Below are 25,553 nucleotides of genomic sequence, written 5' to 3'. Positions count from 1 at the left end.
TCCCCCAGAAAGTGATCTTGGTGACCGTGAGCCGGATCCAGCGAACTCCTTAGGAATGAGATAGATTGTTGCTAATTTAAGCTCTTTTGAAAACTAGTTGGATCCATAATGGCGACCGTTTTTCGTCCTTGTCTTGGAAAACCCAGATTGGGGATAATTCTAATCACCAATCTAGCGAAAATGGCATGTGGGCTGAACCACTTTTAAACAGCACCTGAGCAGCTAGAGCAGCCTCTGAGTTTGGGTAATTTCTGCCTGCGAAGCCTGAACAGAAGTGGTGCAGGTCTCGTGGTAGATGCCAGGTATGCAGGGGTCTGGTTTTGTCGGTGGTTACAGCAAGGATATGCTATTAAACAACTCCTGATGCTTGGGTCTTTTTCCGCAGGGGAAATTTCCAGCCTCGGCCGCAGAATAAAGTTCTCGGAAAGTTTATAATAGGCAAGGAGCGACATGCCTATGGAGACCCTGGATTCCCACACATCGTATGGGAACACCTTATGGCGCAGCCCCGCGGCAACTTCCCTATAGACCAGGTCTAGAACCCCCTTTAGACATTGGCAGACTGTAGGATTATAGCGCACTGTATTAATTTCACTAATTCAGCGGCCCAATCTGACTTATTCGGGTGGGGCAACAAGCGGTGGTCGGTTGCTTTTTTTTCGTTTACAATGTGACAGTGAAGTCGGCTTTTTGACCGTCTACCAGGGCCATATTCTCTTTATTGGATCAAAAATACCAAACACTGCAGTGGATGGTTTTGCTCCTTGATACAAGGTATGCAAGACCCTACTATCGTAGGTATATACTACTACTTCCTTGATTAGTGCCTTCGAAAGCAATGTCTATTCTATTCTAATCTAAATTTATCAACATATGTCTGATTATTCCAGGCAATTCCTCTGTCTCGGTCTTGATATCAACAGCTTCTAAGACACATCATAGCTTGGATGCAATTTTGTCTTCCTTCTTGGGAGCACTGACATAGCCCCCTTCAACATTTTCCTTGTTGATAACCTTTCCCTCTGCATCCCTCTTGATTCCCAATTCCATCAACTTGTCAAAGACCTTGGCAAAATCCGCAAAGAAAAGCTCTTGGTCATCCCGATACACCTTGACCCACTTGGCAAACACTGGATCGGACGTGAGGGAGAGGTCCGTCGGCAACATCATCAGCTCGTCGCCCGTGACCTCATCGACAGCCACAAACTGCTTCAGGCCCGTCTCGGCCACAATCTTCTCCCTCCAGTCCTCGCTCAGCAGCAGGCGAAAGTACTGGTTCGAGAACCTGGTCGGGTTGTTGACCCATTTACCCTCAAAGCCCGAGTTGGCCGGGTGGCAGCGGCCGAGCGAGTGCGCGCCGGACAGCGCTACGATCTCACGGTCGTCGAAGCCCATGCGGTAGAAGATGTCGCGGATGTGCGCGGCGCCTTGAGTGGCGTCCGGAAGCCTGCCCCGCGGCGGCACCCTGCTGTCGTCGGCAAAATCGGTCCGGCCGGGCCGCCAGGGGATCTCGGGTCCGCCCATGGCCCGCACGGCCACGACGCCGGCCAGGGTCCACAGGTCCGCGTACGTGATCCACGGGTGCCGCGCCTTGACGGGCTCCAGGAACTTCCGGGCGTTTTGCAGTCCTGCATTGGCTGGGTCGCCGCCCTCAGCCTCATAGCGCATTCCAGCGCCGTTGGAGCCGCCAGTGTCTGTCGACTTGTCATATGTTCCGGCGGAGTGCCTTTTGTGGGGTTTAATTTTGTATACTTTAGTTTCTGGAAGATCTAAGTGGAGAATAGGATGCAAATGATGCGACTTACCAGGCAAGGCGGACGAGAACGGGACCGGCGCTTCCGTCGTCGTACTCTGGTTGATCCAGCAGAGACACGATATCCTTACGGACAGCGTCAAAGTCGCCTGGTTTGGATGCCATTTTGGTAGGTTCTACTATATCAGGATTTCTAGTACTACAGCAGAGGAGACAGTATGATATTAGATGAAGTGGGTATTCGTCGATAAAGCAGCAGTAAGACACCGGGATAGGAGGAAAAGAGTAAAAAAGAGAGAGAAAAAAAAAGGCATGGCCCACCGCCCACAGAGATAGTGTTCATAGATAACGATGGAGTCATATCTCGGAAATAGATCCGGTCGCTTAATATTTTAACGCGATCCACCTTGTGGAGTTAAATTCTTGGATCAAAGCTAATCGTAACAAAAACTGGGGAATGTAAGGATCCCTAGACGACAACAGTTGACTTTGCTATTCCAAAGAGTTCAGTACATGCCTTCTCTACCATGCCTAAACCTCAGTAGTTAGGTGCATATTCACTGGCCGGCTTGAACCGGCTGAGCAAATAATTTTGCCAACCATTCAGATTACTTAGAATGGCTCACATGGAGGGGCCAATCCCGCCATCGCTTTCTTAATTCATTGGAACTGTAAACCGGCATTGATATAAATTATTTTGGTAGGTAGTAGTTACTTTTGAGAACCCTGGATTCAGCGTCAGTGAGAGTTAGTCAAACCCAAGCCTCTTCTTGTTCCCCTCAGATTGTCAGATGTTGCGGTGTGTACCTCCCGAGTCAGAGGCTGACGGCGGCATTCTTGCTGGTAGGCACCTGTTTCAGTGTTGAGAGCCTAATACACTGCGACTTCATCAGAAGTTCGTCATAATGGCATTAAAGTCCTTCAAGGTGTCGAGTAAACCAAGAACTCGAATATCCAGTAGACCACCAACGCAAGCTCGCCGAGACAGCCGAATCCCATTGGTGGACAAACAAGTTGGAAAATAGGTAGGTAAGTAGTTAAACGTCTCCGGCTGTTTGTATCCGGGGTGCTCCCGGGGATGACTGCTCTCTACTCGACTAGACTACTTGATACGTGGCTCCTACTTTTAGCACTTTAGCAAGTCTCATATGTACACTCCGTTTTGCCAAATATCACTCACTCAATGATCTCAGTGCTTTAGCTTTTGGTTGCCACCGTAACAAGCAACTCCATGTCCATCTTAATACCATCCTCCGTGGTAAGCTTATCCCATTCTCGCTTCATTGCCTCCCTTGCCTGAGGCTTCAACTCGGGCGGGACCGCGCCGTACGTCTTGCCCGACGAGCTCGTGTCCAGCCACTCTAGCATGGCATATCCGTCCTTGACTTGCTTCACTAATTTGTTGATGACCATGCTGTAGTCGACAAACCCAGCAAGATCAAGAAGTTGCTGCATCTCTGCCCGTTTTACAAACTTCGGCCAGATCCCATCCTTGTCGGGATATTGACAAAACGGTTCCTGTGCCATGACTGTGGCCTTCACTTTCTCATGATCCGCCACAAAGTCCCCACACCCGCCCGAGATGCCCAGCTGGCCGCCGCCCGGCTTCAAGACTCGGTGGAACTCGCGCACCGCCCGAGCCTGGTCCCCGATCCAATGGAAGGTGGCGTTGACGTAGACTACATCGAAGCTGCCGTCGGCAAACCGTGACAGGTCCTCGGCTTGGCCGACTTCGAATGTCAGGTTGGATCTGTTGGTGGCCAGGTCCTGAGCCAAGGCGAGGCGCTCCTTGCTAGGGTCAATGCCGACTACTTTTCCAGTTGGCCCAACCAGCTCGGCGATGTGTGCCGTCAGGTTCCCTGGCCCGCAGCCGATGTCCAGGACGTGCATGCCAGGTTTGACGTTGAGGCGGTCGAGGAGGAACAAGCCTGTGCTGTGTTGGGTGGCATTGTTGACCGTGTAGCCCTTGGCCAGTTCAAACGTGTCTGCTGTCATTTTCTTTCCTTGTTGCATGCATGCAATGGCGGCAGAGGCTGACGAATGTAGGTCTGCAGGTTCGGGCAGGCTGTATTGCTTTTATAACCGGTTACTCACTTTGGACGAACAACACTGCCGGTCGGCTAATACATTCGTCTTACCGCGGAGTCTAAGACTGACCAACTTTTAGGGTTTTTTACGCCCTAAATCTGCGCTTGGAAGTTGGGATTTTCTTAAATCCGTTTCTGAAACTTAAAACTAGCCGTGTCATCCCATCTATATTTTGAGTTTACGGTAGATAGCCTCGGCCGGACCGGTTGGACTGTATTAGGTATACCGCTGATGTATGCCATCTTTGCCATCACTAGAAAGGCTATTCTAGCCGGGGTTGCAGAGCTTTATCTCAATCAAAATCCTGATTCGTGGTGCTTTGAGCTTCAGCTGATCTGAAACATGATAACTTAAACTGCTATTTTCCCCTATTCTTTGAGTTTATTATAACCTGGATTCGTTTACCCAAGTCTCTTTGCCGTTATTGCCGACGAATGTCCGCTTCTGAGTCTTTGACGTCTATAAACTATCCCACTTTCATTCGCGTTGTCCAGGCCTTATTTCCCCTCGCTTAATCGCAGGTTTGTCTGTTTAGGGGTCGCTCCCATGCAGATTAATATATTTAATCACTATTTGATTGCTGTTTCTAACTCGTTTTTAGCCAATACCTACTTCTGCAAGGCGACTTGCCTTATCGACACTGACATCATGGTGCTGGTGTTTTTGTCAGTTCGCTTTCAAGCTGGGCACGTCCAATATTTCGTTCAAGAATTCCACCATATGGTTTCTGGATGACCATCCAGCACGGTCGCTGCACGGTCGCTGCACGGCTACCTGCCTACACGTCTGGAAGATGATTAAAGGTTCTATTTCATCAATCCATTTTATGATTCCATTCTTCTTTTGCCTTCCCGTGCCCTTGTCGTTGCGGAGTGCTTCAGACTCCCTCGCGTTTAGTTGCATATGTTGAAAAGTCGCTCGCAGTGGCAGTGCGTCGTGGTTGGAAAAACCGAGAGTTGGGGCAGCTAATGCAAAGACAGTTGTTTGATCAGAGTAAATAAAACAACCATGAGGAGGTGCTCTTAAATTTTATCGCCTTCAAAAGCCTGGGGGCAACGACACTGATAGCAAGAATGTTACAATACTGCACGAAAGCATGCAATAGTTATCTCTTGCGAGCGGTATACCGGGCGCATCCCCCATGCATTATGGAAGAATTTCAAATCCAATCGAACCTAATCTCAAATCTTTAACCACCAGTTTACAAAGCTTTGACAATATGAAAATGGTATGTACCTGCGTTGTATACCAAGAATATAACTCTCATTGACAAAGTTAAGTCTGTTGCAACTCCGCGTTCTTTCATAGCCAAACGTGCCTACATTAAAAGCGAGTGTGCCGATTGGCAGAAGCGAGAAATACTAGAAGCTCAAAAAGGGTAAAAGAGACCGATCCTTCAGTATTGAAATATTTGTTATTTATGGAGCTGATAGTTCTACAGGTGTCAAAAAGCAGCGCTAGCTGCATCTCGCGCTGTCGAAAACGACTCCAATCTCTTTCAAAAATATTTCAAAACCAGCGACCCTGCCGACAAAAGAGCAGTTAAAAAAGTTTTTCTTTCCATCTATGACGCATGCAATCCCGAGGGGGCTTATAGCTATTACATAGACTGCGACAATAGTGACGTTAAAACGGGTTTATCTTGTTATAAGAGGGGCCCACCTGGCTTTTATGCCTTCGCCAGGACAGAGGAAAATACAGTATATGCATGCCCTCTTTTTTTTGAGCAACACACGACGGGGACGAATAAGGCTTCAGTTTACCAGGATCTAATCTTAATCCACGAGTTTTCGCATTTGGACAGCAGTAAGTGAACATTTGCAACCTCCATCAGCTAAAATTACTATTGAAACGCATCATTGAAGCCAAAGTCAATTATTAATCTGGATGAAATATAGTAAAAGGAACTGAGGACTATGGAACTTATGGCCTTAGGGCCTCACTGGGGTGAGTATCAATTAAAACTAAGCCAGATGCCCTATTTTAAAATCGTATAGTTTTCGAAACTTGATTAACTGTTGGCAACCCCATCGGGAGGTACAGACTTACGAGCGAGCAGAATTTAAACCACGCCGATACTTATGAGCATTTTGCACGAGCTGCCAGAGATGGCGATGAACCCAGCTACTATCAACACAGCCACCATCAACACAGCTACTATTACCCCAGCCACCATCAACACAGCCACCATCAACACAGCTACTATTACCCCAGCTACTATCAACACAGCCACCATCAACACAGCCAAAGTGATGACAGCAAAAGCCATGGCGGCCGAGTTTATGAAGAAGGTGGTTCGTGGGACGTCGCTTATATCACCGATGGTGTGGACTGGGTTTGGAGGGACAAGAACGGAAAGATCGTGTATGTTGGAAAGGAGTAGATGGAGTAAGCTAAAAATCAAGTGAACCACAATAAAGCCAGCTACATTTATGACAACCAAACTTAAAACAGCAGTGTTTATTGGGACTGGGTCTATTTGAAGGATGGGTTTGGCTGGGCTCTGAGGGACGGGAGTCAACTGAGTTAATATCAAATAAGCCGAAGCCCAGCGCGCAAACATTCGACGCTAGCGGCGGTCAATGGGAGTGGGCTTACTTGGAAAATGATTTTGCCTGGGTTTGGAAGCATTATGATCAAAATAGCTTTGGTTTATGGCTGTGGCATTTAGACACCGTGATCGCCAGACCCTCGCCCCGACCCCTGACCAATGACCAATAAGGGAAATACCTTTTATCCGCGTCACGTCAAATTCAACAACTTTTTTTCCCCTCTCCTCAAAGTAGAGTCTGCTTCAGTAGGTTAAATTGACTAGTTTCCGTGATATGGTTACTTTTTGCCACTGACTTTATGGATTCAATGTTTGCATATAACCTACCAGATCAAGTGCCGGTATACTGCCTTGTCTTTTTCAATTTGGGTCTTCAACATGCACCCAGTCATTTGCTCATGCAAACTCGACTACAAAATGGTTCTTGATCAAGCATCTTGACTAATACTACCATGTTGAAAATGAGGCGCATCTGTCAGCACAACAGTTATATACAGCAAACGAAAATAGCTTGGGTTTTGAGTCGAGTTAGGACACGTACCGTCTTCCCACGGCTCGACATGCCAGTCAAGCCGGCCCAGAACATCAGGAATGTGCAGTAAATGGTAAAAGAAAATGAAAAGCAAGGAATTGTTGGTGGGCCTTGCTGCTGCAGTGCTGGCGTGGGTCTTCCAAAACATGAACGATTGCAACAAATGATGTCTAGATCAAAACGGAATAAAACTTCTGGTCTGCTTAATGTTCCCGCTCGCCTTGAATGCCTATCGGGCGCTCTCTTCGTCAACAGGGCAACGAGGGACGTCCTGCAACCATTTTGAGCCCATGATGTAAAGCTATGAACCTAGAATTAGCATACGATTTTGGTTTGTATGCCGTTGAGAATTACTGGAATCTCATGTATGGAACAACTAAAATGTGCTTTTGGATGCCTCGGCGGCTAAAATAGCTGTGCACCTCGAGAGGCACATTTGTTACTTCATCCCTACATTAAAAATCATACCAGCTTGTTTCCCGGGCTGCTATAAGAGCAGACAAGCACAGGTCAGTAGTAAACCAAGCTGCCAGTCGCAAGACTTGCTTTTCTTGCGCTTGATTGCGCTAGTTTCAACCAAATTGAGAGTGGTTCTGCTGGGTAATAACAAATTGCTTGTAGTCAGCTGCTATGCAATGTGTTGGAACCCACCGCTCAAATAGACTTGGTCAGGACATTTCAATTCCAAGTAGTGTTGACAAGGCCCTCCATCCCCAATGCTTGGTTCTCATGACAAACTACACCATGTCGTGCATAAAGACTTCTTCACTCAGTGATCGAATGAGGAAGACGACAACAATGATTTTCGTGGCTGTGGGAGGAAGTAGTATGGCTGTACGTAGGAGTATAAACTGATAGTCGCAGATTATTCCAGATAGCAAGGCATTTTTTGCAAATGCTTCTGTTCCTTTTCTCTTCTCCATTTGAAACATCAAGACCTGGTCACCTGGACAAGTCGACACATCTAGCTCCCAAATGAACCACACTCAGCTTTGACAGCTTCAGTAATCTTAAAATCCGATTCCTGTTAGCTCCACAAACCCCAAACTTATGCATTGAAGTTTACCTGAGCCTCTTAACTTGTATATTATAGTCAAGTGTTAGTCCATAACTAGCTGCACATCCCACGAATTGATTCAAAACAAAAAGTCTTAAGCTGTATTGGCTACCCCCTTAGTTCCTACTTTGATAGTATCTAGGCAATGCCGCAATAATATTTTGTACGCATGATAAATAAAATCGTTTATTTGGAGGACTCTAACTACCTACCTACCTATTTGTATAATAAGATATTACCTTTCGAATTTTACCTACTTTATTTACCCAAACCTACCCCTTTTTTCGGCTTTTGAGTATTTAGTGCGTGCGCTGACTGTCTGTGATAAATGTGAGTGCTAGTTATTAAAATTGTCTGAAAACGTATTTTGTTTGGGGTATGTTTGAAGAAACCCGAGGGCGGGATCCTCAGTTGACAGAGCGCAGCATGTGCTGGAAAGCACATGAAAGCACCAATGGCATGTACGAGAATAAACATTAATGTCTATGTTATGTTTCTGTCTATGTTATGTTTCCTGTCTATGTCATTGTTTCAGGTACAAAGCTTACCGCAGCTCATAGTTCCATATCCTTTCTCGACCACTCCCGAATCATGGCGCCGTATTTACCCCCAAACAACATCGGAACCGGCCCGAACAAGACGGCTAAAAATGCAAGCAGGGTATTCCCCCAGCCCCAACCCAGCGACCGATACAGCGCCAACCCACTCAGCGGCAGCAACGCACCTACAAGACCCCTCAGCACGGCGTTGGCCGCCACCGCGCTGGCGGCGTACTCCTCAAACGCGTCGATGAGGTACGTTTGGACGCCGACGAAGATGGGGATGCTCGCAAAGCCCGACACGGCCGTCCCGAGCATCGGCACGGCCCAGTGCGCGCCGTATTCAACTCCCCAGCCGTAGATGAGCAGTCCTGTGGGGAAAAGCAACGCGCCGGGTAGGGAGATTACGGGCGGCAGCCTGTCCTCGGGCGTCACGTCGTACCCTGCTTTGGTCCGCCGCTTGATGGTGCGGTCGCTAAAGTAGGCCACGTACGGCGGGCCCAGGAGCGTGGCGAGTCCACCTGGTAGGAAAACGAGGCCTGTGGCTAGAGGGGAGAAGCCGTACACCTCGCCGAAGACAAAGGAGTAAGTCGACCAGAGTAGGTACAGCGTGCCGTAGATGATGGCGACGTAGGTGCAGAGGATGGTGACCATGGGACAAAGAAGGAGTAGGCGGGTGGGTCGGACAATGCTTTTGACGAAAAGATGAGCGGGGGAAACGGTTGATGCAAGGCGGGAGCGGTAATTTGGGTTGTTGGTTTGCTTGCGGAGCTTTGCTGCTTTCCGGGCGAGGAGGACAGCTGGGTAAGTCTCACAGAGGATGACGAAGGATGCGATTGTCATCAGGCCAGTCTAATTTGTTTGTTGTCAGGGTATTGCGTCTTACCAGAGGGCGCTGTAGGAAGAGACGAGAGTACATACAACCATGGAGATGGACCAGAATAGCCACCGCCAGCCGGCAACCTCGGTGACCTTCCCTCCAATTATCGGCCCGATGGTCGGTCCCAGAACCGTGGCGGCCGACCACACCGATGCGGCCTTCCCGCGCTTGTGCTTCGGCATAAGGTCCGCTATGCTTCCAGACCCGATAGCCACGGTTGAAACTCCAAAGAAGCCAGACAGGAACCGCATGGCGAGCAGCTGGCCAGTCGTCTGAGTGAAACCGCAGCCGGCCGTAAAGGTTGTGAGCAGGATGTTGGTGACATTATAAATGAGCACACGACCGTAGAGCTCACTCAGGGGTGCCAGGATGAGCGGCCCGCTGGCGAACCCTAGGACGAATATGGAGACTATGAAAGTTGCAAAGGTCTCGGATTTTGTGTTCAAGTCTGTCATGATCAAGGGAACAGCTGGAGCGACCATGGATGATATGAAAGGCCTTTTTGGTTTGACATTTGTATTAGTCTCTTTGACACATCAAGACTTAGCACGACTTCTGACTTACACTATGAAGCTGATGGATGAGATGGTGACAACGTTGAGCCACTTGGACCAATCTGGCCAATTCTGAGGGTTGTGTGGATCTTCATCTTCGCTGGGCTCCCACCACACTTCTACCACCGAGACCTCAGCAGCGACGGCGGTGATACCTTTCGATTTGCCCATATCGAGAGAAATATCTTCTTGGTAGATTTTTGATTGGTTTTTGGCGATCGATGGTAGGGACATATTTGTTGAAGACTTCTCTGCAAGCAGCCCAACATCCCCGCTTAGACACAGTGTCTTTTTGGCAGTAGCAGGCCCCCCGCCTTGAGTATCAGATGTGATTCACGCCTTAGCGTGCCATAAACAGCAGCTACTACTCAACGAAAGAAATGGCAGGCAAAATGGGGACGAAACCTGCAACAATTCTAGAGTTTGGGCCCGCGCGGTTCTGACTAGCACGTGGTCGGATCTTTATGATTTTCTGACATGTGGGATGACTTGATTCGTCTCTGCTATGTCACGTACGAACAAAGTATCTAGGTGCCTCTAGTCAATAGTTTTGTGTGTGGCTGCTGCAGAGAAGAAGTAGGTTCAAATCTCATGCAGACGTCACAAACTTTATCGATTCATCCAATCTTCTCCAAAGCAATCCCATCTCCTTGAAAGAGATTCGCCTACCATAACAGGTAATTCTGGCGCCTTTGGTTAAGCATCATCTTCAATTTGTGTACTACATGGGCGGAACTGTATATCTACTCAAATTTAGGATGCCGTTGTCAATCAATCACTTCTTTTAACTAGTAGTTATATTTGCCCATCAGCTTGCATCTGGACGGGGTATATTTGACGAGGTATATTACCTGCATAACTCGAATGGTCACGACAGAAGGTGTATGGAAAGATCTATTTGGACTTGCAAAAATGGATGCGGAAACCAAACATGTACTCAAGTGCAATTGTAACTGCCTGCGTAAGCAGTTAGGAATGTGGTTTGATACATAAACACTGTGGAGATAGAAACAGGATGATACAAACAAAGTTAGAAAAAAAAGCCACTCTGCCGTAGATTATGATCAACAGCTAATATCAGAAGATAGTAGCTGGATTTTATGCTCCGTAAGTTGGTTTTGAGATCAAACATTTACGGCCACTGATGATGGTCGCAGAGTATGTTGGCTGGACAATATTTACCTCGTACGTGGTCTTCTCTTCCTGGAAGGGGGTACCATAGCTGCGAACATAGTTATCAAAGTCCCACGAGCTATTGCTACATTAATATATCCATAAATGACACCTGACGTGTACCCACGACATAATAAAATGACATATGGGCAGCTGCAAGCCGAGAGAGGGAAGTTCCGCAGTTTGAAAGTCTTCAAATCAACTGGTACGATCAGTATGACAGACCCTCCCTCTGTTCATCAGACGATGTGATGCCAGCGCATTCGGCTGCAGAGTCGCTCGAGCGTTGTCAAAGCCTGTGCTCATGTCCGGATCCCGACGGCATTGCATCCTGTTTTGTTACTGCATTAAGGATAGCCGGTTATCCTACATCCTACGTCTCGGTTACTCCCTCTGCCTCACCGTGTGCGTCCCGTCTACAACCAAATCTCGAACCATCTCTACAGTGACGGCCCAATCTTTCCGAAGAAAGAAAAAAAGGATGTAATAAATCCAACTTCGAATAGATTATAAACTAGCTTTTACTTCTTCCAATGATGACATTACCACAGGGACCCGCACCGGCAGGGCCGTAAACAGCCGAACCAGCTCATCTCTCGAGACGTGCTCGAGCTTCAACTTGGCCAGATTCCTCCCCTTCCGCATGTAGTCCTCGCCCATGACCATCTGCGCCATGACAATAACAGCCGTGATGGGCGATGCGTCAATGCCCAGCTTTTGGGCTAAGCAGTGCCAAGCCACTAACAAATCGGCCACGTCCTCCGATATGTTGCGATTCCGGATCGTCGGCGGCGCCCGGAGTTTATTATGTGGGGGTGAATGCCTGCCGAGGTCGACGAGGTCCTCAAAGTGCTGGTCGTAACATTCGTTTGAGATTTGGAGAGAAGAGCCTATGCGTAGGCCAAACGCGGCGCCGATTTTGCTGCGCACCAAATCGATGGCCTCCATCGCGTTGGCGACTGACCGGGTAAGCCCGTCCCGGTATGATAAAAAGTCCCCTGCCGTGTCTTCTATTCGACCGGCGTTGAGGAGCACGAGCGGAGGGTGAAAAGTGCCGTTTATGTTGCACAGACAGGCTTCAATTATTGTGCACCACCTCAGGTCCACTCGTGGGAACACGGCCTGGACCTCGTCATACCGTACGCGATCTCTGTGGAGCGCGGCAATGAAGACGCGCTTCTTTTTGCCAAATAACAACAGCTGGCCCTGGTCATCCATCCGGCACGAGTAAGGTGAGAGGTTCGTCTCGAGTACGTTGGCCACCCGGAGTCCATTAACCAGCGAGAAAAGGTTACCGGGAACGGCAATTATCGTATGCTGGCTGAGGTCAAAGGGGCTGAGGAGCTGTAGGATGCTCTCCTGGGCGCTCGAGGGGACGGCGAGGACTAGAATCCGAGAAAACTGGACGGCCTCGGCCATGTTGGTGGTGATGTGAACATTCTGGACGCAGCGAAAGACACCATCGACGGCCAGGCATCCACGAGCTTGCACCTTTCTGGCGTGTTGCTGGTGTTCGGGATGTGAATACACCAAGGTTTCCGTCCCGTGGTTTTGAAGGTCTGCCGCCAGGGCAAAACCGGCCGGTCCAGCGCCCAAGATCGCGGCGCTGAACCTGAATGGAAACTCCATCGTAAATGGTGATGTGTGTTTGTCGATGGTTACAGTGTGATTGGGCGAGACAAGGTTGTAGTGCAAGCATGAATTGGTCTGGCAAGGAAGATGGTCCGAAATGACATCGGCTGGAGCAGTTGATCTCTGGGGGTGGATCGTGTCACAATTGTTAGCCAAGACCAAGATATCTGATGAAAGAAGATCCAAGGAATGATGGTTGGAAAAAAATAATACTTCAGATAAAGAGATGTTCATCTCCCAATTTAATAACTTGGACGCTCTCGCACCGAGTGCGACCGCGACTCGGGTAGGCCATGACAATCCCCAGGTGCCATCCATCTGATGCAAGATTGCCTTGCGTCAGAATTGTCTGCGATAGCGAAACAGTCCAGATTGTCAGATCTAAGCCCTCAAAAGATCTGCAAAAACCCGGGGTAGTGCGGGTTTTGAAAGGCTGAACTATTGTACTGCTGGTGCCTACCACTTTTTTTTTTCCCCTCCTTAAAACACTCTGTGGGAAGTCCAGATATTCATTAACAAACGTGTCAAGAGAATGACACGGAAATATCCAAAAACGTGCTTGACTGTCCGGTGCTAGCTTTCAGTGACATATGCAAACAGACCTATTCGAGTCTCGACGAAGGTTACCTAGATAGGAAGGTTTTCGTAGGTTTCCACAGTTTGGAGGTTTTTCTTGACCCAGAATCAATACGAAGCGGCAGCAAATCCATACTGTTCTATTTTCGCAGGTTGTTGGAACTTAGCCTGTAGCTTTCGTAAATGGCCATCGGGTTCAAACTTGAGGGTAAATCTGAAACCGATATATTTCTACGCATGAATTAGTTAGGTCCTTACCTTGGTAAATTTGGGCGATCATCCGCGTGGTCGATACGAAATACGTGGACATCAGACGAGGTACAGATTGGGGAAGGGCATGGATGGAAGAGTAAACATGGTGGGTGGTGGGTAGGTAAGGTACTTACCTAGGTACCTAGGTACGTAAGGTAGGTCCGTTCTCTCGGGACACAAGGGAAACATCAATCATGACAAGCTGCGACAGGAAATTTCTTGGCTTATTCTTCAATGAATGGAAGAGCACGACACATCTCAGGCTGTGTAAGGTTTGGTCAAGTGCCGACCGACGAAATAGTGTAACATAGCCCGACCTTCTGCTTCATCTTGGCCAGTAAGGCATATCTACTTCAACTGGCCCAAGATTCTCATATTGAGGTCTCACAGATAACTTGTACCAAAACACCATAGCGTGTTTCCGCGGCTCGATTGTTTCGACAATGAACAAACGTCCAACCAAACGGTGTCGCCGAGTGCAACTAGGTATGTTGAACTTTTTGCGGCAAGTTTTACCAAACACCTGAAACCAATTATGTTAAAAAAAAAAGCCCGGTAAGACTTTCTTTTCGGGATATATGCAGGTCATCAAGCAACATGTTTCTTTGCTTCCGAGCCAAAATTGCTTTCGATGAGACGGTAAAACCCCCTACTCCCCGGCTTAGACTTGCATAAGTTGCGGCTACCCACCTCATCCAGTGTGCCGGTTCTGTCAACCCCTAAAGAACCTTGTCAACTTAAATGTAGCAAACCAAACCAAACCCAAGCTAAGCAGCCCTCGCACGCTAAGGAGACGTCCCGCCCTGCACAGAAGGCGGTTTTGCAGCCGCTGCTGCAGCCTGAGCTTTGCTTTTCTTCTTCTTCATCTGCAGCCACAAGGTTGCGGCCGCAATCATCAAGCTAGGCACTCCGACGCCCAGACTGGCCGCCAGGGCGATGATGTCTGACTGGCTGAGACCCCCCTTACTCGCCGAATCTCCTCCAGTGCCACCACCCTGCTGCTGCCCCGCTCCCGAATCGCTCGTCTCGGCGGGAAGCCCAGCCCCGGTCCTGCTTCCCCCACTCGCGCCAGTCTGCAGGGTACCCGACGATGCGGCCTTGCCCGTGACGCCCGCTGGGTTCGGCGCGTTTGCAGCAGCGTTGGGCGTGGGCTCCACATTAGCCGTGGCGCAGTATGCCCTGTACATGTCCATCATGCTCCCGGCTTCGGATTTCCAATCGGCGACGTTGGCGGCGCACCTGGAGCTGACGCAAGAGCTTATGTACGAGCTCGCCTCGGACGCGACCTTGGTGTTGCAGTAACAGCCGTTGGCGGGACCGCAGCCGCAGCCAAGGCCGATGCCGAGGTCCTGGTAGCCTGCATTCACGCCGCAGTTGTAGATGCCGTTGTAGACGAGACAGCCGACGGCGCATGAGCGCGCGGTCGAGTAGTCGGTTTGTTTGTAAAGCGAGACGGTGGCAGCTGGTCCGGCTGTTGTCTTTTGTGCCGATGTAAGGCTTGATGGTATCGCCAAGAGCGTAAGGAAAAGTAGACTGTAAGGATGGAGACTTGACTGCCCGGATCTTGATTGGTGATTATGCTTCATGCTTCTGAACATTTTTCTAATTCTTTGAGCTTCTTGGTAGATAACATATACCACTTTGTGAGATGCTTGATCTGGTGCAGACATTCGGCGGGAATGGCATCACAGTGATGAACATGACGCTGTGTGCTTTGAGTTTCGCTCTGCTGTAGGGGAAAAGGAGCCGAACAAATTAAAAGAAAAGGCTTTTGCACACATCTTCAAGGGATTAATTGCCTGTTTAGGAATTACCACACTTCAGTTGGTATAGTCTTGGCACTCAGCTCAGGGGGCACGCTACGGTGCGGCTGAGATCTGGTGGCCCTGTGAACTTTCGGGCTTACACCAAAACCAGTAAAGCTTCAAAACCAGCCTGTTCAAATCCTTCGCAAACCTGGGGAATTGGCAACATCCTAAGACCAGATTCTGAGTTACCCTTGGCGATTACTATAGGGCTGAAGACTGAAGTATGAGGTCTAGACCCGCCCCTCCAGCGGATGACTTTTTATTGGCGATCTTATCAAGCAGCCACTTTCAGTAGTCAGTAGTCACATTGAAATTGGGCATGTTGGAACAAGCATGATGTATACAAATAGGTAAGTAGGGAAGTAGGTAGGTGAGTACGTAGGTGAGCAGGCAGGTGAGGATGTAAACGAAAATGCAGGTAAATGAGTAGACGAGAGTGTAAATGTGCAGGTAAACAGGCAAGTAAATAGGTAGACACATAGGCAGGTAGGTAACAGGGAAAATACCAGGGCGGGATAAGTTGAGTTGTCTCCATTTGTATTAATGCTGGGTGGAATACAAAACTCCCTTCGAAGCGTACAGACCTACAGGCGAAGCCAGTGCCTGTTCAACGCAATATACCAGAGCAAAACCACAGGACAAAACCATCAAATCCACCATTTTACGCCGGCGTCTCGGCCTCGACCGCATCCGCCATCTCCCCCAGCGTCGCAAACTTCCAATCATACTTTTCCGTCTCCAAGTTCCCCATGACGGAGCCGTACCTCGCGATCCAAACGCTCTTCATCCCCATCTCCTTGGCCGGGTGGTGGTCGTGAAACTGGCTCTGAGCCGTCTGCAGCACCTGGTCCTTGGTCACTCCGAATTGCTCCTCGACCCTGCGCAGCATGTACTCAAAGTTGCGCAGGTCAGGCTTGTACGACCCGATGTCCTCGGCCGTCAGGATCGCGTCGAACTCGAACCCCTCCATCGGGCCGGCGACGCTGCCGCGGATGCCCGCTCGGTCGACGTTGGATAGCACCACGAGCTTGTAGTGCCGGCTGAGCCGCCTCAGCGCGTCCACGGTATCGGGGAAGGCGGGCCAGGTGCCCACGCTCTCGCCGAACGTGCGGGATTCGGCCTCGCTCGGGAGCACCGAGAAGCCAAGGTTCCGTGCCACTTGGGGATGGATGGCAGCGAGCAGGTCTGGGTATTTCATCGCTGGCGTCTCTGCCTGCTGTTTGGCCTCGGCCTTGTGGATGGCTTCCATGAGCTCATTCTTGCTGGGGCTGGCGTTGTTGGCGGTGATGAGTGGTTGCAGAGCTGTGATGATGCCCGTTTCCCAATCAATCAGGGTGCCGTATACGTCAAAGCACAGCAGTTTGAAGTCTGTGAGTTTAGACATGGCGACAGGGAATCCGGTAATTCGTAGACAGATACAAAGATATGTAGGTAGGGTAGGTTATCGGAAATGCTAGATAGACTTGAGATAGTAACAATATTTGCCTGACTGCTGGCTTCAGCGGCAATCGGCCCAGATCCGAAAGAGGGGTTGATGGTATCCCGAGAACGGCAGTACCGAGAGCTGGGGCTAGTGGTTGCGCCAAGAACACATCAAAATGCAGGCACCATGTGCGAGTAAAGAAATAAATAAATAAAACCCCACAGCCGAAGATGAATGCCTCCTGGGATCTAAATTATACCTGAGCTCGTCACTCTAAAATGCAGTTTTGATGAGTTTTTTTTTCGCCGAAAATCCATGAAACCTAGCGGTAAGCATGCCGAAGTATTGCAATGCATGATGGTGCCAGGGAACCACGATGTTGGAACAGCGAAAATCCAAAAGCCAAGTGCGCCGGCCAGTACCCCAATGAAAAAAAGAAAGAGAGAAAGAAGGAACAAGAAAACCCCATGTAACACAGTGATCACATGGCTCGAAAGAAAAAATGGCGACCAGAGAACGGAAAGCGGAACCATGGCCGAGAAAAAGAATAAAAAAAAGAAAAGAAAAAAAGAGAGAGAATCGTCACCTCAGCACCACGCAATCTTCTCATTAACAATCCACTCAACCTCCCTATCCTCTCCACCCTCACCGTACCACATCAGGCTGGCAATACTCTCCTCCTCTCTGTGTACCACGGTGTAGTCGACGCCGCAGCCCTCGACGAGCTCCTTGACCACGCCCTCTGGGTTCCAGAACTGGACATCGCCCATGTCCCACCTGCCGGCCTCTGCGCGTGCCAAATCCACGATGGCCCGGAAGCCTTCGGCCAGGTCCTCGACGCGGGCCTCGTCCGGGTTCTCGACGACGACGCGCAGCACGTTGAGGGTGTTGTCCTCGACGGCGCCGTAGTAGCCGCGCATCCAATAGGCCCAAATCCGGCCGCCGGGAGGGCCCCATACGGCACCCCGGATCGACGGTACGCGTCCGTCCGCGTACATGTGCGACGTCACGTATTCCTCACGCCGGAGGTGCCATTGCACATTGTCCAGGCAGGGGATGATGGCCACCGCCGGTCGGCCTGTCCGCGCCGCTTCTGCAGGGAGACGCGCGCGGATGAGCCGCTCGTCGATGGCGCAGAGCTCTGCAAGCTCGCTCTCCTGAATGGGCCGAACTTGGTGGGGGTTCTCGTGTGCATCGCCATGGGTAGATGTGGCCGCGTCTGAGTGTGTTGGTGTCCACGATACGTGGGTGCTGGGGTACGGACGCCACCCGTGCTTTGCATAAAAGCCTTTGCCGACGTCCGAGTACAGCGCCGAGAACAGGACTGAGGACTTTCCATCCCCGTCGACTTCTGAAACTCCTTTTCTATCTCTCTGCCGAACCGTCTTGCCGTGGCTATGGCTGACCTGGTCGGCCTGGTAAGATTTGAGAATCTTGCCAACCTCAGTCATCATCCTGCTCGCATATCCCTTGCCTCTGAATTCCGGTGATGTGAAGACCCCTCCAATAACATGTGCGATTCCATCCTCAATGTGCTTGCCATCGGGCGAGATGGCCACCGCAGGCTTGCGCCATGTGTCGCATGATGAAAGCACTTGTCGCTCCTCTGGTGATTTATCCGCTTCCACAAGCACCCAGCTCGTCATCCGACCCTCGCTCGAGCCTGGTATGGTCGTGATATAACGCTCCCGCTCGACATAGTCAGGCAGAGAGAGGGCGCGGCCCCAGTTGTTGTACGTTGAGATCCAAATTCGCCTGAGCTCATCTGGTGTAGCTTCCGTCACAACAAGGTTGGGAGACGATGCTGCTGGTAAATCCGACCCTATTGAACCCATTTTGGCTGATTTTGAGCGTAGTGATGTGTGCTAGACTGTGTTAAGAAGCGACGGTAGAAGAACTGTGTGGGTAAAAGTCTTTCATAAAAAGGTTCTTGATTGCAAGTCTAATGCACCGGAGTTTCGGGTGTCCGGATCCGACTCTGCAGGTGATTAAACAGGTAAATAAATTATTCAAAAAGTAAATATCAAATCAACAACTTTTGCCAATGTTCCAACTGATGTTGCGGAGTTCTGCGTGAAGCCCGATGCAGACGCGCCCTTGCATGCACATTGGCGGGGCGGTGGATAGCAAAAGAATACCTGTGGATGTGAAGGAGAAAGTCAAAGTACTTTGAAACTTGTGAGGGGAAGTCTCCAATCAGCTTCTTTGGAACAAAACAGTATATGTATGTATATTATCATGCGACCTTTCCCCTGACATGGACGAAGGAAGTAGTGAAAGCTGAAATTTATGTGATTTGCGCCATTGGCGGATCAAAAACATTGACGAGCATGTTCGATGTTGACAATTGGCTGCAAAACATGGATATGCTGGCAAATTGGACCTGAAAGACCAACCATCTCTGCTGAAACCAGCACTCAGTTGGAATGAAAACACTTCTATTGAACTAAACCAGGTCAGCAGGTCGGCACGCTCCGGTTATTTTTACGTCACAGGCGTACCATCTAGTCCCTATTCCTAGGCCGTTTAAGGTTGGATGACTGTGGTTTCCTTGGCTGCAGAACCAAACGCATTAGCTGCAAGCAATAATGACGATTCATGATTGGGTACGGTACTCGATGCTTTGGACGGCGTCGAAACTAAAGCCGACAGTAGGCGATAATGGCGGCAGGGAATAAATACTGGAATCGGAATGATGTGGTTGCTGACTTCAAGTAAGTCGGCGCATTACGAAGAGAGGGAAACAGGAAAAAACCACAACTAGGTTTGAAATCATTTCGTTCGTTACTCACATCAAAAGCATGCACAAATTTGCGGCAGATTTGGTGCAGTCGGCATGGGCAACTAAGCTATGGTTGATCAGAATTTAGATGACAGGTTTTCCCGTGCAACAAATGTACTTTGGCGCTCTTCTTAGCTTGGTCAACAAGTTTCGCAGATAAGAACAATTAATTTTCATCTAATCGTTAGTTAGCATGAACACGAATACAGTCTATACCGGCCCGTCTACCGCTGTCTATTCGTAAGCCTGGTTCTTGGCGCCGTTTGCGACAATCGCGCGTACAAAGTCGGTTCGTCGGACAATTTGATGTGAGACAGGTAAATCTTTTTGTTTTCAGATGTTCCGTATCTGCTCTAGTGCCCGTGTCCATCGTCTTCCATCTGTTGCTCAGGGTCCAGCTTGATAAGAGTATCAATGCGCATTATGCTAATGCAGGCCTCAACAGCACTCTTGAGTTGGCGGACTTTGCTGACGCTAGGTTCCAATACTCCGACCTTAATCTGATCAACGAGCTTGCCGCGGGCCAAGTCCAGACCATAGTTGCGGTAGCCCTTCTTGCGAGCCACTATTTTCTCGTCCTCGTTGCCCTCTCCATCCTGCGTGCGCTGTGAGAGTGCGTGGCGCGCTCGCAGCTGCGCCACTAGATCTGATGCATCTTTAGCTGCATTGACAGCAAGTGTCTTGGGAATGACAAGCAGCGATTGTGCAAACTCTCCGATTGCTAGCTGTTCCCGCGAGCCAACGGTGCCGGCGAACTCCTCCAGGTAGATGTGCAGGGCTGTCTCAACAGCACCACCACCAGGCACGATGCTGCCGCTCTCCAAAGTACGCTTGACAGCACACAAGGAGTCGTGGACGGAACGCTCCATCTCATCTAGTTGAAAGTCGTTCGGGCCACGGAGGATAATGGAAGCAGATGAATGCGCCTTGGTTCCCTTGATCAAGATGCACTCATCATCCGAAATGCGCTCCTGTGAAACCTCTTCGGCGTATCCAAGGTAAGATGGGTCAAAGCGCTCGTCGCCGTTGAGATCCGACAATGTTCCCAGCAGAGTGGCGCCTGTAGCCCGTGCGATGCGGCGCAAATCCTCCTTTTTACACCTCCTTACTGCCATTGCACCCTTCTCGACAAAGTACTTGAGACATAAGTCATCAATGCCCTTGGTGGTCAAGACAACGTTGGCACCAGCCTTGAGAATCATTTCGATTCGCTCAATAACCATGCCCGCCTCCCTCGCGCGAATCTGCTCCAGCTGTTGCGGGTCGTCGACCGTGATCTGCACACCGAGCTTCATGCGCTCCTTCTGGAAGTTGATGTCCAAAACGGCAATCTTGGCATCTTTGATGTGTGTCTTCATGGCCTGGGAAGCGACTGTGCAGTTCAGGGCGTAGCCCTTGACCAGGATTGACTCCAGCGAGCCCTTGCCGTGGGCCTTGAGGATGTTGACTGCCTTGACAGGATATTTCGTCTCGTTCCGTGTGTTGGTAGTTTTGACGGCTTGCATGGCGTCGACAACCATGTTGGCAAAGAAGTCAGAGTCGGAACCGATAATCTTGCTCGACATTGATGTCTTGGCAATGTTGATGAGCGATTCGCGGCCGAGGTTCTCGACCTTGACGCTGACGTTCTCGTTCATGTACTTGACAGCCTCGCGGAGCGCCAGCCTGTAGCCCGTGATGATCGTTGTGGGATGTATCCGGTTCCGCATCAGCTCGTTTCCTCGGCGTAAAAGCTCGGCAGCAATGAGGACAACTGATGTTGTGCCATCTCCAACCTCCTTGTCTTGTTGTTGTGCCAGGTCGACCAAGATCTTTCCGGCCGGGTGCTCGACGTCGAGTAGGCTGAGAATCGTAGCTCCATCGTTTGTGACCGTAACATCCTATAGAATATTTTATCAGCATACCATGAAAGCTATCCAAGATCGCCTGAATGAGGGGTAAAAGGGTTGAACCTACGCCAATATCATCAACCATCATCTTATCCAAGCCACTGGGGCCGAACGAGCTCTTGACAACATTTGCGATGGCTTGTGTTGCGAGGACTTGACGAAGATTGTTGTCAGTAAGATATTGGGAGGGCGGCTAGTTAAGGTGCATAAGCTCACTCACCGTTCTGGTCACGAATGTCGGAACCTGAAATCTTTTGCCCACCGAGAAACAGCGTGCCGTTTCGCGGCTGCTCAAACATGGTCGCCATGGTTTCTGTTTTTTCTGTCCGTAAATCACAGCTGCTTGCTTTTAAAGTGGTTGTGGTGGGTATCAAAAGGAACGGTCAGATTCCAGGCGTATGTTTGATACAGCCCACATCAAAGTATCGATCGCGGGTTGGAGCTTTCCATCGACCGCCGCAGGGAACTTTTTCTTCGGCGGTTCCAGTTGTTCCTTTCCCGAAAATCAGATAAAGCTCAAACATGGCCACTTGATTGGCCAGATAGCTGGGACAGCTACAGCCACGTACCCACTTTCTGGACGTTGGCCTTGTGGCGGTGATCAGTGGGCCGGGCTACCCCTCCAAGGGCGCACCCAGTCGCGTCACCCTTCCCCCACCATGAATCAATTCATGTCCTGCCTACGATTTGCGATGCGCCCAAATGCGGGGCAGAAATTTCCTATGATTTACTTCTATAGAAATAATTTTACCGTTCCCAATTCCGTAGTGTGATTCACCAGCAAATGTCTTGGTGACAGCAATTCATCCAGCTCGGCAACTTCTTGAGCCCACTAAATTGAGGTGTCCTTCATCCAGTTCTTCCATACTCCTCACAACCAATCCTTCTACCAAACCCTCGCCTGGCCGGCGCGAACCCCACCATCATGGAGGAGAACAAGGAACAGGTCCAGGCTCAGCCTGCTGCTGAGCAGCCCGCGGAGCCCTCAAAGAGTGCGCAGAAGAAGGCTGCCAAGGCCTCTGCAAAGGAGGCCAGCAAGGCCGCCAAGGCTGCAAAGGCGGCCCCTGTTGCTGTCAAGAAGACCGACGATATCATCGGTATCACTGTGTCTAAGGAGGAGAACTTCCCCCAGTGGTACCAAGAGGTGGTCCTCAAGGCCGAGATGATTGAGTACTACACGGAGATTTCTGGCTTCTACATCTTGCGTCCCGCAGCTATGTTCGTCTGGTCACAGATCCGCAAGTGGTTTCAGGAGAAGATCGACGTGATGGGCGTGGAGGAGGCCAGCTTCCCCATGTTTTTGTCTTCTAAGTCACTCGAGAAGGAGAAGGACCACGTCGAGGGTTTTGCTCCTGAGCTTGCCTGGGTCACCAAGGCGTGAGTACTGTGCACGACGCCATCAAAAAACCGGACTTGTCAATTCATCAAAACTAACCCTTGCCTCGCTTTAGTGGAGACAAAGACCTCGAAGTTCCCGTTGCTGTCCGACCTACATCAGAAGCTGTCATGTACCCGTACTACTCCAAGTGGATCCGAAGCCATCGCGACCTTCCCCTTCGTCTGAACCAGTGGAACTCGGTCGTCCGCTGGGAGGCCAAGCAGACGACACCCTTCTTGCGCGCAAGGGAGTTCCTGTGGCAGGAAGGTCACACCGCCCACTTGACAGAGGAAGATGCAGGCAAGGAGGTTCTCGAGATCCTCGAGCACTATGCCGGAGTCTACGAGCAGTTGCTCGCTGTCCCAGTCGTTAGGGGCAAGAAGACTGAAAACGAGAAGTTTGCCGGTGGATACTACACTACAACGGTTGAGGGTTACATTCCATCCAACGGCCGTGGTATCCAAGGTGCAACCTCCCACTGTCTGGGCCAGAACTTTAGCAAGATGTTTGACATCACGGTCGAGGACCCCAAGAAGGAGAAGGGACATCTTCACGTGTGGCAGAACTCGTGGGGTCTTTCCACACGTGTCATCGGTGTCATGGTGATGATTCACGGCGACGACAAAGGCTTGGTTTTCCCGCCCAGAATTGCAAGGACCCAAGTAGTGCTTATTCCCGTCGGTATTACCGCAAAGACGACTCCGGAGGAGAGGACGGCACATACCGCCAAGCTTGATGAGCTGAGCAAGACTCTGAAGGATGCTGGAGTCCGTGTGGAGGTGGATGTGCGTGACGGCTACACCCCGGCCTGGAAGTTCAACCACTGGGAGCTCAAGGGTGTCCCGCTGCGTCTCGAGTTTGGTCCCAAGGATGCCGCCAAAGACCAGGTTGCGTTTGCCCGGCGAGACACTGGTGAGAAGGGCTCTATTCCCATCGCCGACCTGGCTACCAAGGTCCCCGAACTGCTCGAGACCATCCAGAAGGCCATGTACGACAAGGCAGATGCAGCTTTCAGGTCGCACAGAATTGTGGTGGCTGAATGGGAGAAGGTGGTCCCGGCACTTGACTCTAAGAATGTGGTCTTGATCCCTCACTGCCTCGATGGCAAGTGCGAGGACCACATTAAGGACATTACCAAGGGAACTGGTATGGAGTTGCAGGCTGATGGTCAGAAGGCGCCTTCGATGGGCATGAAGAGTCTGTGCATTCCATTTGAGCAGCCAGAAGGCCTGGTAGAGGGCACCAAGTGCTTGAGCCCTGACTGCGACAAGCTCGCACAGAAATATGTCATGTTCGGAAGGAGTTACTAGGGTGATCTAGTGTGGCTGAAGAACAAGATGAAGGAAAAGAAATAAAATCCCCGAACCTCCAATGAAAGCGTTGAAAATTGTTATTAAAAGGTCTCCCTTACATTGTAGCGGTCAATGCACCATGTTACACCTGGATTTGTTTAATTTGTCACGCAGTCCATCGAACGACATACGGAATAATTATATCGCGCTGCAAATCAACCCTACTTACACGGAGACAATTGGGTGGGTAAGATCGCCGGTGTGTCCGGTTTCCACTCTTTCTCCTGCATGGGGAGGTGTTCTCATGTGTGCACCGCTCGTGTTGTTTTTGTATGGCCGAGCAACCACAAATGCTGCAGCTTACCCCCGAAGTCGACCGACCCATACAGTAGATGCTGGTTACATCGCTCCCCACTCGCTAATGTGATAAGGTTAAGCATCTGAGGCATTCGAAAATAAAAGTGGGAGGTCGCATCGGAATCGCAGGGTTGTCTAGTCTAAGCCTCACCTGCGTTTACTCCGCTCCCTCCCTGGCCGACTGTTGGACTCTTGGCTTCGCGGTCCAAAGTTCACCTTTGCTCAGGTAAAACGGCAACTGTCTACTCCACGCCGTCCACGGCCACTTTTCTTGACAAAAGAAGCAAAAACTGCGCTGAAGAATGGCCCACTGCCAGTTTCAGAGATGACAGCCTTTCCTTGGTCGATTGTTTTTTTTTTTTTTCCTTTTTTTTTTTTTTTCCATGTTACGGAGTATACTTTTTAATTGATTGTAACAATGCGCCGGGCACCATATGTTTGCTTTTGCGACTTGTTTCCTTGAAAAGAGATCAACAACAGTTAGATTACTTGGTGAACGAGGGGACCGATGCGACTGGTCAACACCCAGAAGCAAGGCTACCGGTATTTTTGTTCTCGTCATTTTTTTCGTTTGTTTTCTTTTCTCGACGTGCCTCGCTACGAGTTGGGAATGACTAATGCCCACCTCGTTGCTCCTTTCGGGAAGGGCACCCGCACCAGCTCAGCGCCTAGGCACAGGTGTCCTGCAGAGTGATGCTCGCCAAGACAATATTGCCAGGCAGGCAAGGTCCAGCCAGCAAAGACTAGACAGACTGAAAAATCCGTATTGAAAATTTTCGATTCCACTTGGAAGAGGGGATTCTGGGGGTCTTGTACATCTAGTTCCATGCATCTCGTGTTCACAGCAGAAAAATTGCATCCGCCCATGTCATCACTGTCATCACTGCCAGCAGCTGAACAGCTCAACATGCCGAACAGTCCAATGAGACGGGTATGTTCGTATGCACCTGACCCTCCATATAACGTCATAAAATTATGAGGGGCCTGTTTTTTTATTCCCGTTCTCAGCTAATATGAAAAATAGGCAGCCTGCGATG

The 25,553-nt window shown here is 50.0% G+C and overlaps 9 protein-coding genes across 9 annotated transcripts; 1 reads left to right on the top strand and 8 right to left on the bottom strand.

Annotated features, from left to right (window-relative positions):
• Positions 1-936: 936 nt before the first annotated feature.
• PgNI_11317 (uncharacterized protein) lies at positions 937-1,951 on the bottom strand (the record flags this gene model as incomplete). Its single annotated transcript, XM_031131287.1, has 2 exons — positions 937-1,726; positions 1,806-1,951. Coding segments are annotated over 2 exons (936 nt in total), but the record flags the coding sequence as incomplete, so codon positions are not given.
• A 999-nt stretch (positions 1,952-2,950) lies between these two features.
• PgNI_11316 (uncharacterized protein) lies at positions 2,951-3,748 on the bottom strand (the record flags this gene model as incomplete). Its single annotated transcript, XM_031131286.1, has 1 exon — positions 2,951-3,748. One exon carries the CDS (start codon positions 3,746-3,748, stop codon positions 2,951-2,953), a length of 798 nt encoding a protein of 265 aa, XP_030976986.1.
• Positions 3,749-8,535: 4,787 nt separating this feature from the next.
• PgNI_11315 (uncharacterized protein) lies at positions 8,536-10,125 on the bottom strand (the record flags this gene model as incomplete). Its single annotated transcript, XM_031131285.1, has 3 exons — positions 8,536-9,372; positions 9,442-9,898; positions 9,965-10,125. 3 exons carry the CDS (start codon positions 10,123-10,125, stop codon positions 8,536-8,538), a joined length of 1,455 nt encoding a protein of 484 aa, XP_030976747.1.
• Positions 10,126-11,634: 1,509 nt separating this feature from the next.
• On the bottom strand, positions 11,635-12,756 carry PgNI_11314 (uncharacterized protein; the record flags this gene model as incomplete). The annotated part of the gene is made up of 1 exon (XM_031131284.1): positions 11,635-12,756. The coding sequence occupies one exon, from the start codon at positions 12,754-12,756 to the stop codon at positions 11,635-11,637; it is 1,122 nt and encodes a 373-aa protein (XP_030976748.1).
• A 1,616-nt stretch (positions 12,757-14,372) lies between these two features.
• On the bottom strand, positions 14,373-15,185 carry PgNI_11313 (uncharacterized protein; the record flags this gene model as incomplete). The annotated part of the gene is made up of 1 exon (XM_031131283.1): positions 14,373-15,185. One exon carries the CDS (start codon positions 15,183-15,185, stop codon positions 14,373-14,375), a length of 813 nt encoding a protein of 270 aa, XP_030976752.1.
• Positions 15,186-16,056: 871 nt separating this feature from the next.
• On the bottom strand, positions 16,057-16,779 carry PgNI_11312 (uncharacterized protein; the record flags this gene model as incomplete). The annotated part of the gene is made up of 1 exon (XM_031131282.1): positions 16,057-16,779. The coding sequence occupies one exon, from the start codon at positions 16,777-16,779 to the stop codon at positions 16,057-16,059; it is 723 nt and encodes a 240-aa protein (XP_030976729.1).
• Positions 16,780-17,405: 626 nt separating this feature from the next.
• Positions 17,406-18,653, bottom strand: PgNI_11311 (uncharacterized protein; the record flags this gene model as incomplete). Its single annotated transcript, XM_031131281.1, has 1 exon — positions 17,406-18,653. One exon carries the CDS (start codon positions 18,651-18,653, stop codon positions 17,406-17,408), a length of 1,248 nt encoding a protein of 415 aa, XP_030976750.1.
• A 695-nt stretch (positions 18,654-19,348) lies between these two features.
• Positions 19,349-21,914, bottom strand: PgNI_11310 (uncharacterized protein). Its single transcript, XM_031131280.1, has 3 exons — positions 21,710-21,914; positions 21,557-21,642; positions 19,349-21,480 (listed from the first exon to the last, which is right to left on the bottom strand). The coding sequence occupies exons 1-3, from the start codon at positions 21,795-21,797 to the stop codon at positions 19,954-19,956; spliced, it is 1,701 nt and encodes a 566-aa protein (XP_030976751.1). The 5' UTR covers positions 21,798-21,914; the 3' UTR covers positions 19,349-19,953.
• Positions 21,915-22,199: 285 nt separating this feature from the next.
• Positions 22,200-24,406, top strand: PgNI_11309 (uncharacterized protein). Its single transcript, XM_031131279.1, has 2 exons — positions 22,200-22,866; positions 22,941-24,406. Exons 1-2 carry the CDS (start codon positions 22,415-22,417, stop codon positions 24,175-24,177), a joined length of 1,689 nt encoding a protein of 562 aa, XP_030976927.1. The 5' UTR covers positions 22,200-22,414; the 3' UTR covers positions 24,178-24,406.
• Positions 24,407-25,553: the final 1,147 nt, after the last annotated feature.

This window comes from Pyricularia grisea, chromosome VI (genome assembly GCF_004355905.1).
Source record: "Pyricularia grisea strain NI907 chromosome VI, whole genome shotgun sequence".
Lineage (NCBI taxonomy): Eukaryota > Fungi > Ascomycota > Sordariomycetes > Magnaporthales > Pyriculariaceae > Pyricularia > Pyricularia grisea.
This window is presented reverse-complemented; position numbering and strand designations above follow the sequence as displayed.

What these genes read in the sequence shown, in the direction of transcription:
- PgNI_11310 (XM_031131280.1), bottom strand. Translation starts at nt 21,797, where the DNA reads ATGGCGACCATGTTTGAGCAGCCGCGAAACGGCACGCTGTTTCTCGGT. An exon ending in CGACATTCGTGACCAGAACG is followed by an intron (nt 21,643 to 21,709) that starts GTGAGTGAGCTT and finishes ATCTTCGTCAAG; the next exon opens with TCCTCGCAACACAAGCCATC. An exon ending in TGATGGTTGATGATATTGGC is followed by an intron (nt 21,481 to 21,556) that starts GTAGGTTCAACC and finishes AATATTCTATAG; the next exon opens with GATGTTACGGTCACAAACGA.
- PgNI_11309 (XM_031131279.1), top strand. Translation starts at nt 22,415, where the DNA reads ATGGAGGAGAACAAGGAACAGGTCCAGGCTCAGCCTGCTGCTGAGCAG. An exon ending in CTTGCCTGGGTCACCAAGGC is followed by an intron (nt 22,867 to 22,940) that starts GTGAGTACTGTG and finishes GCCTCGCTTTAG; the next exon opens with TGGAGACAAAGACCTCGAAG.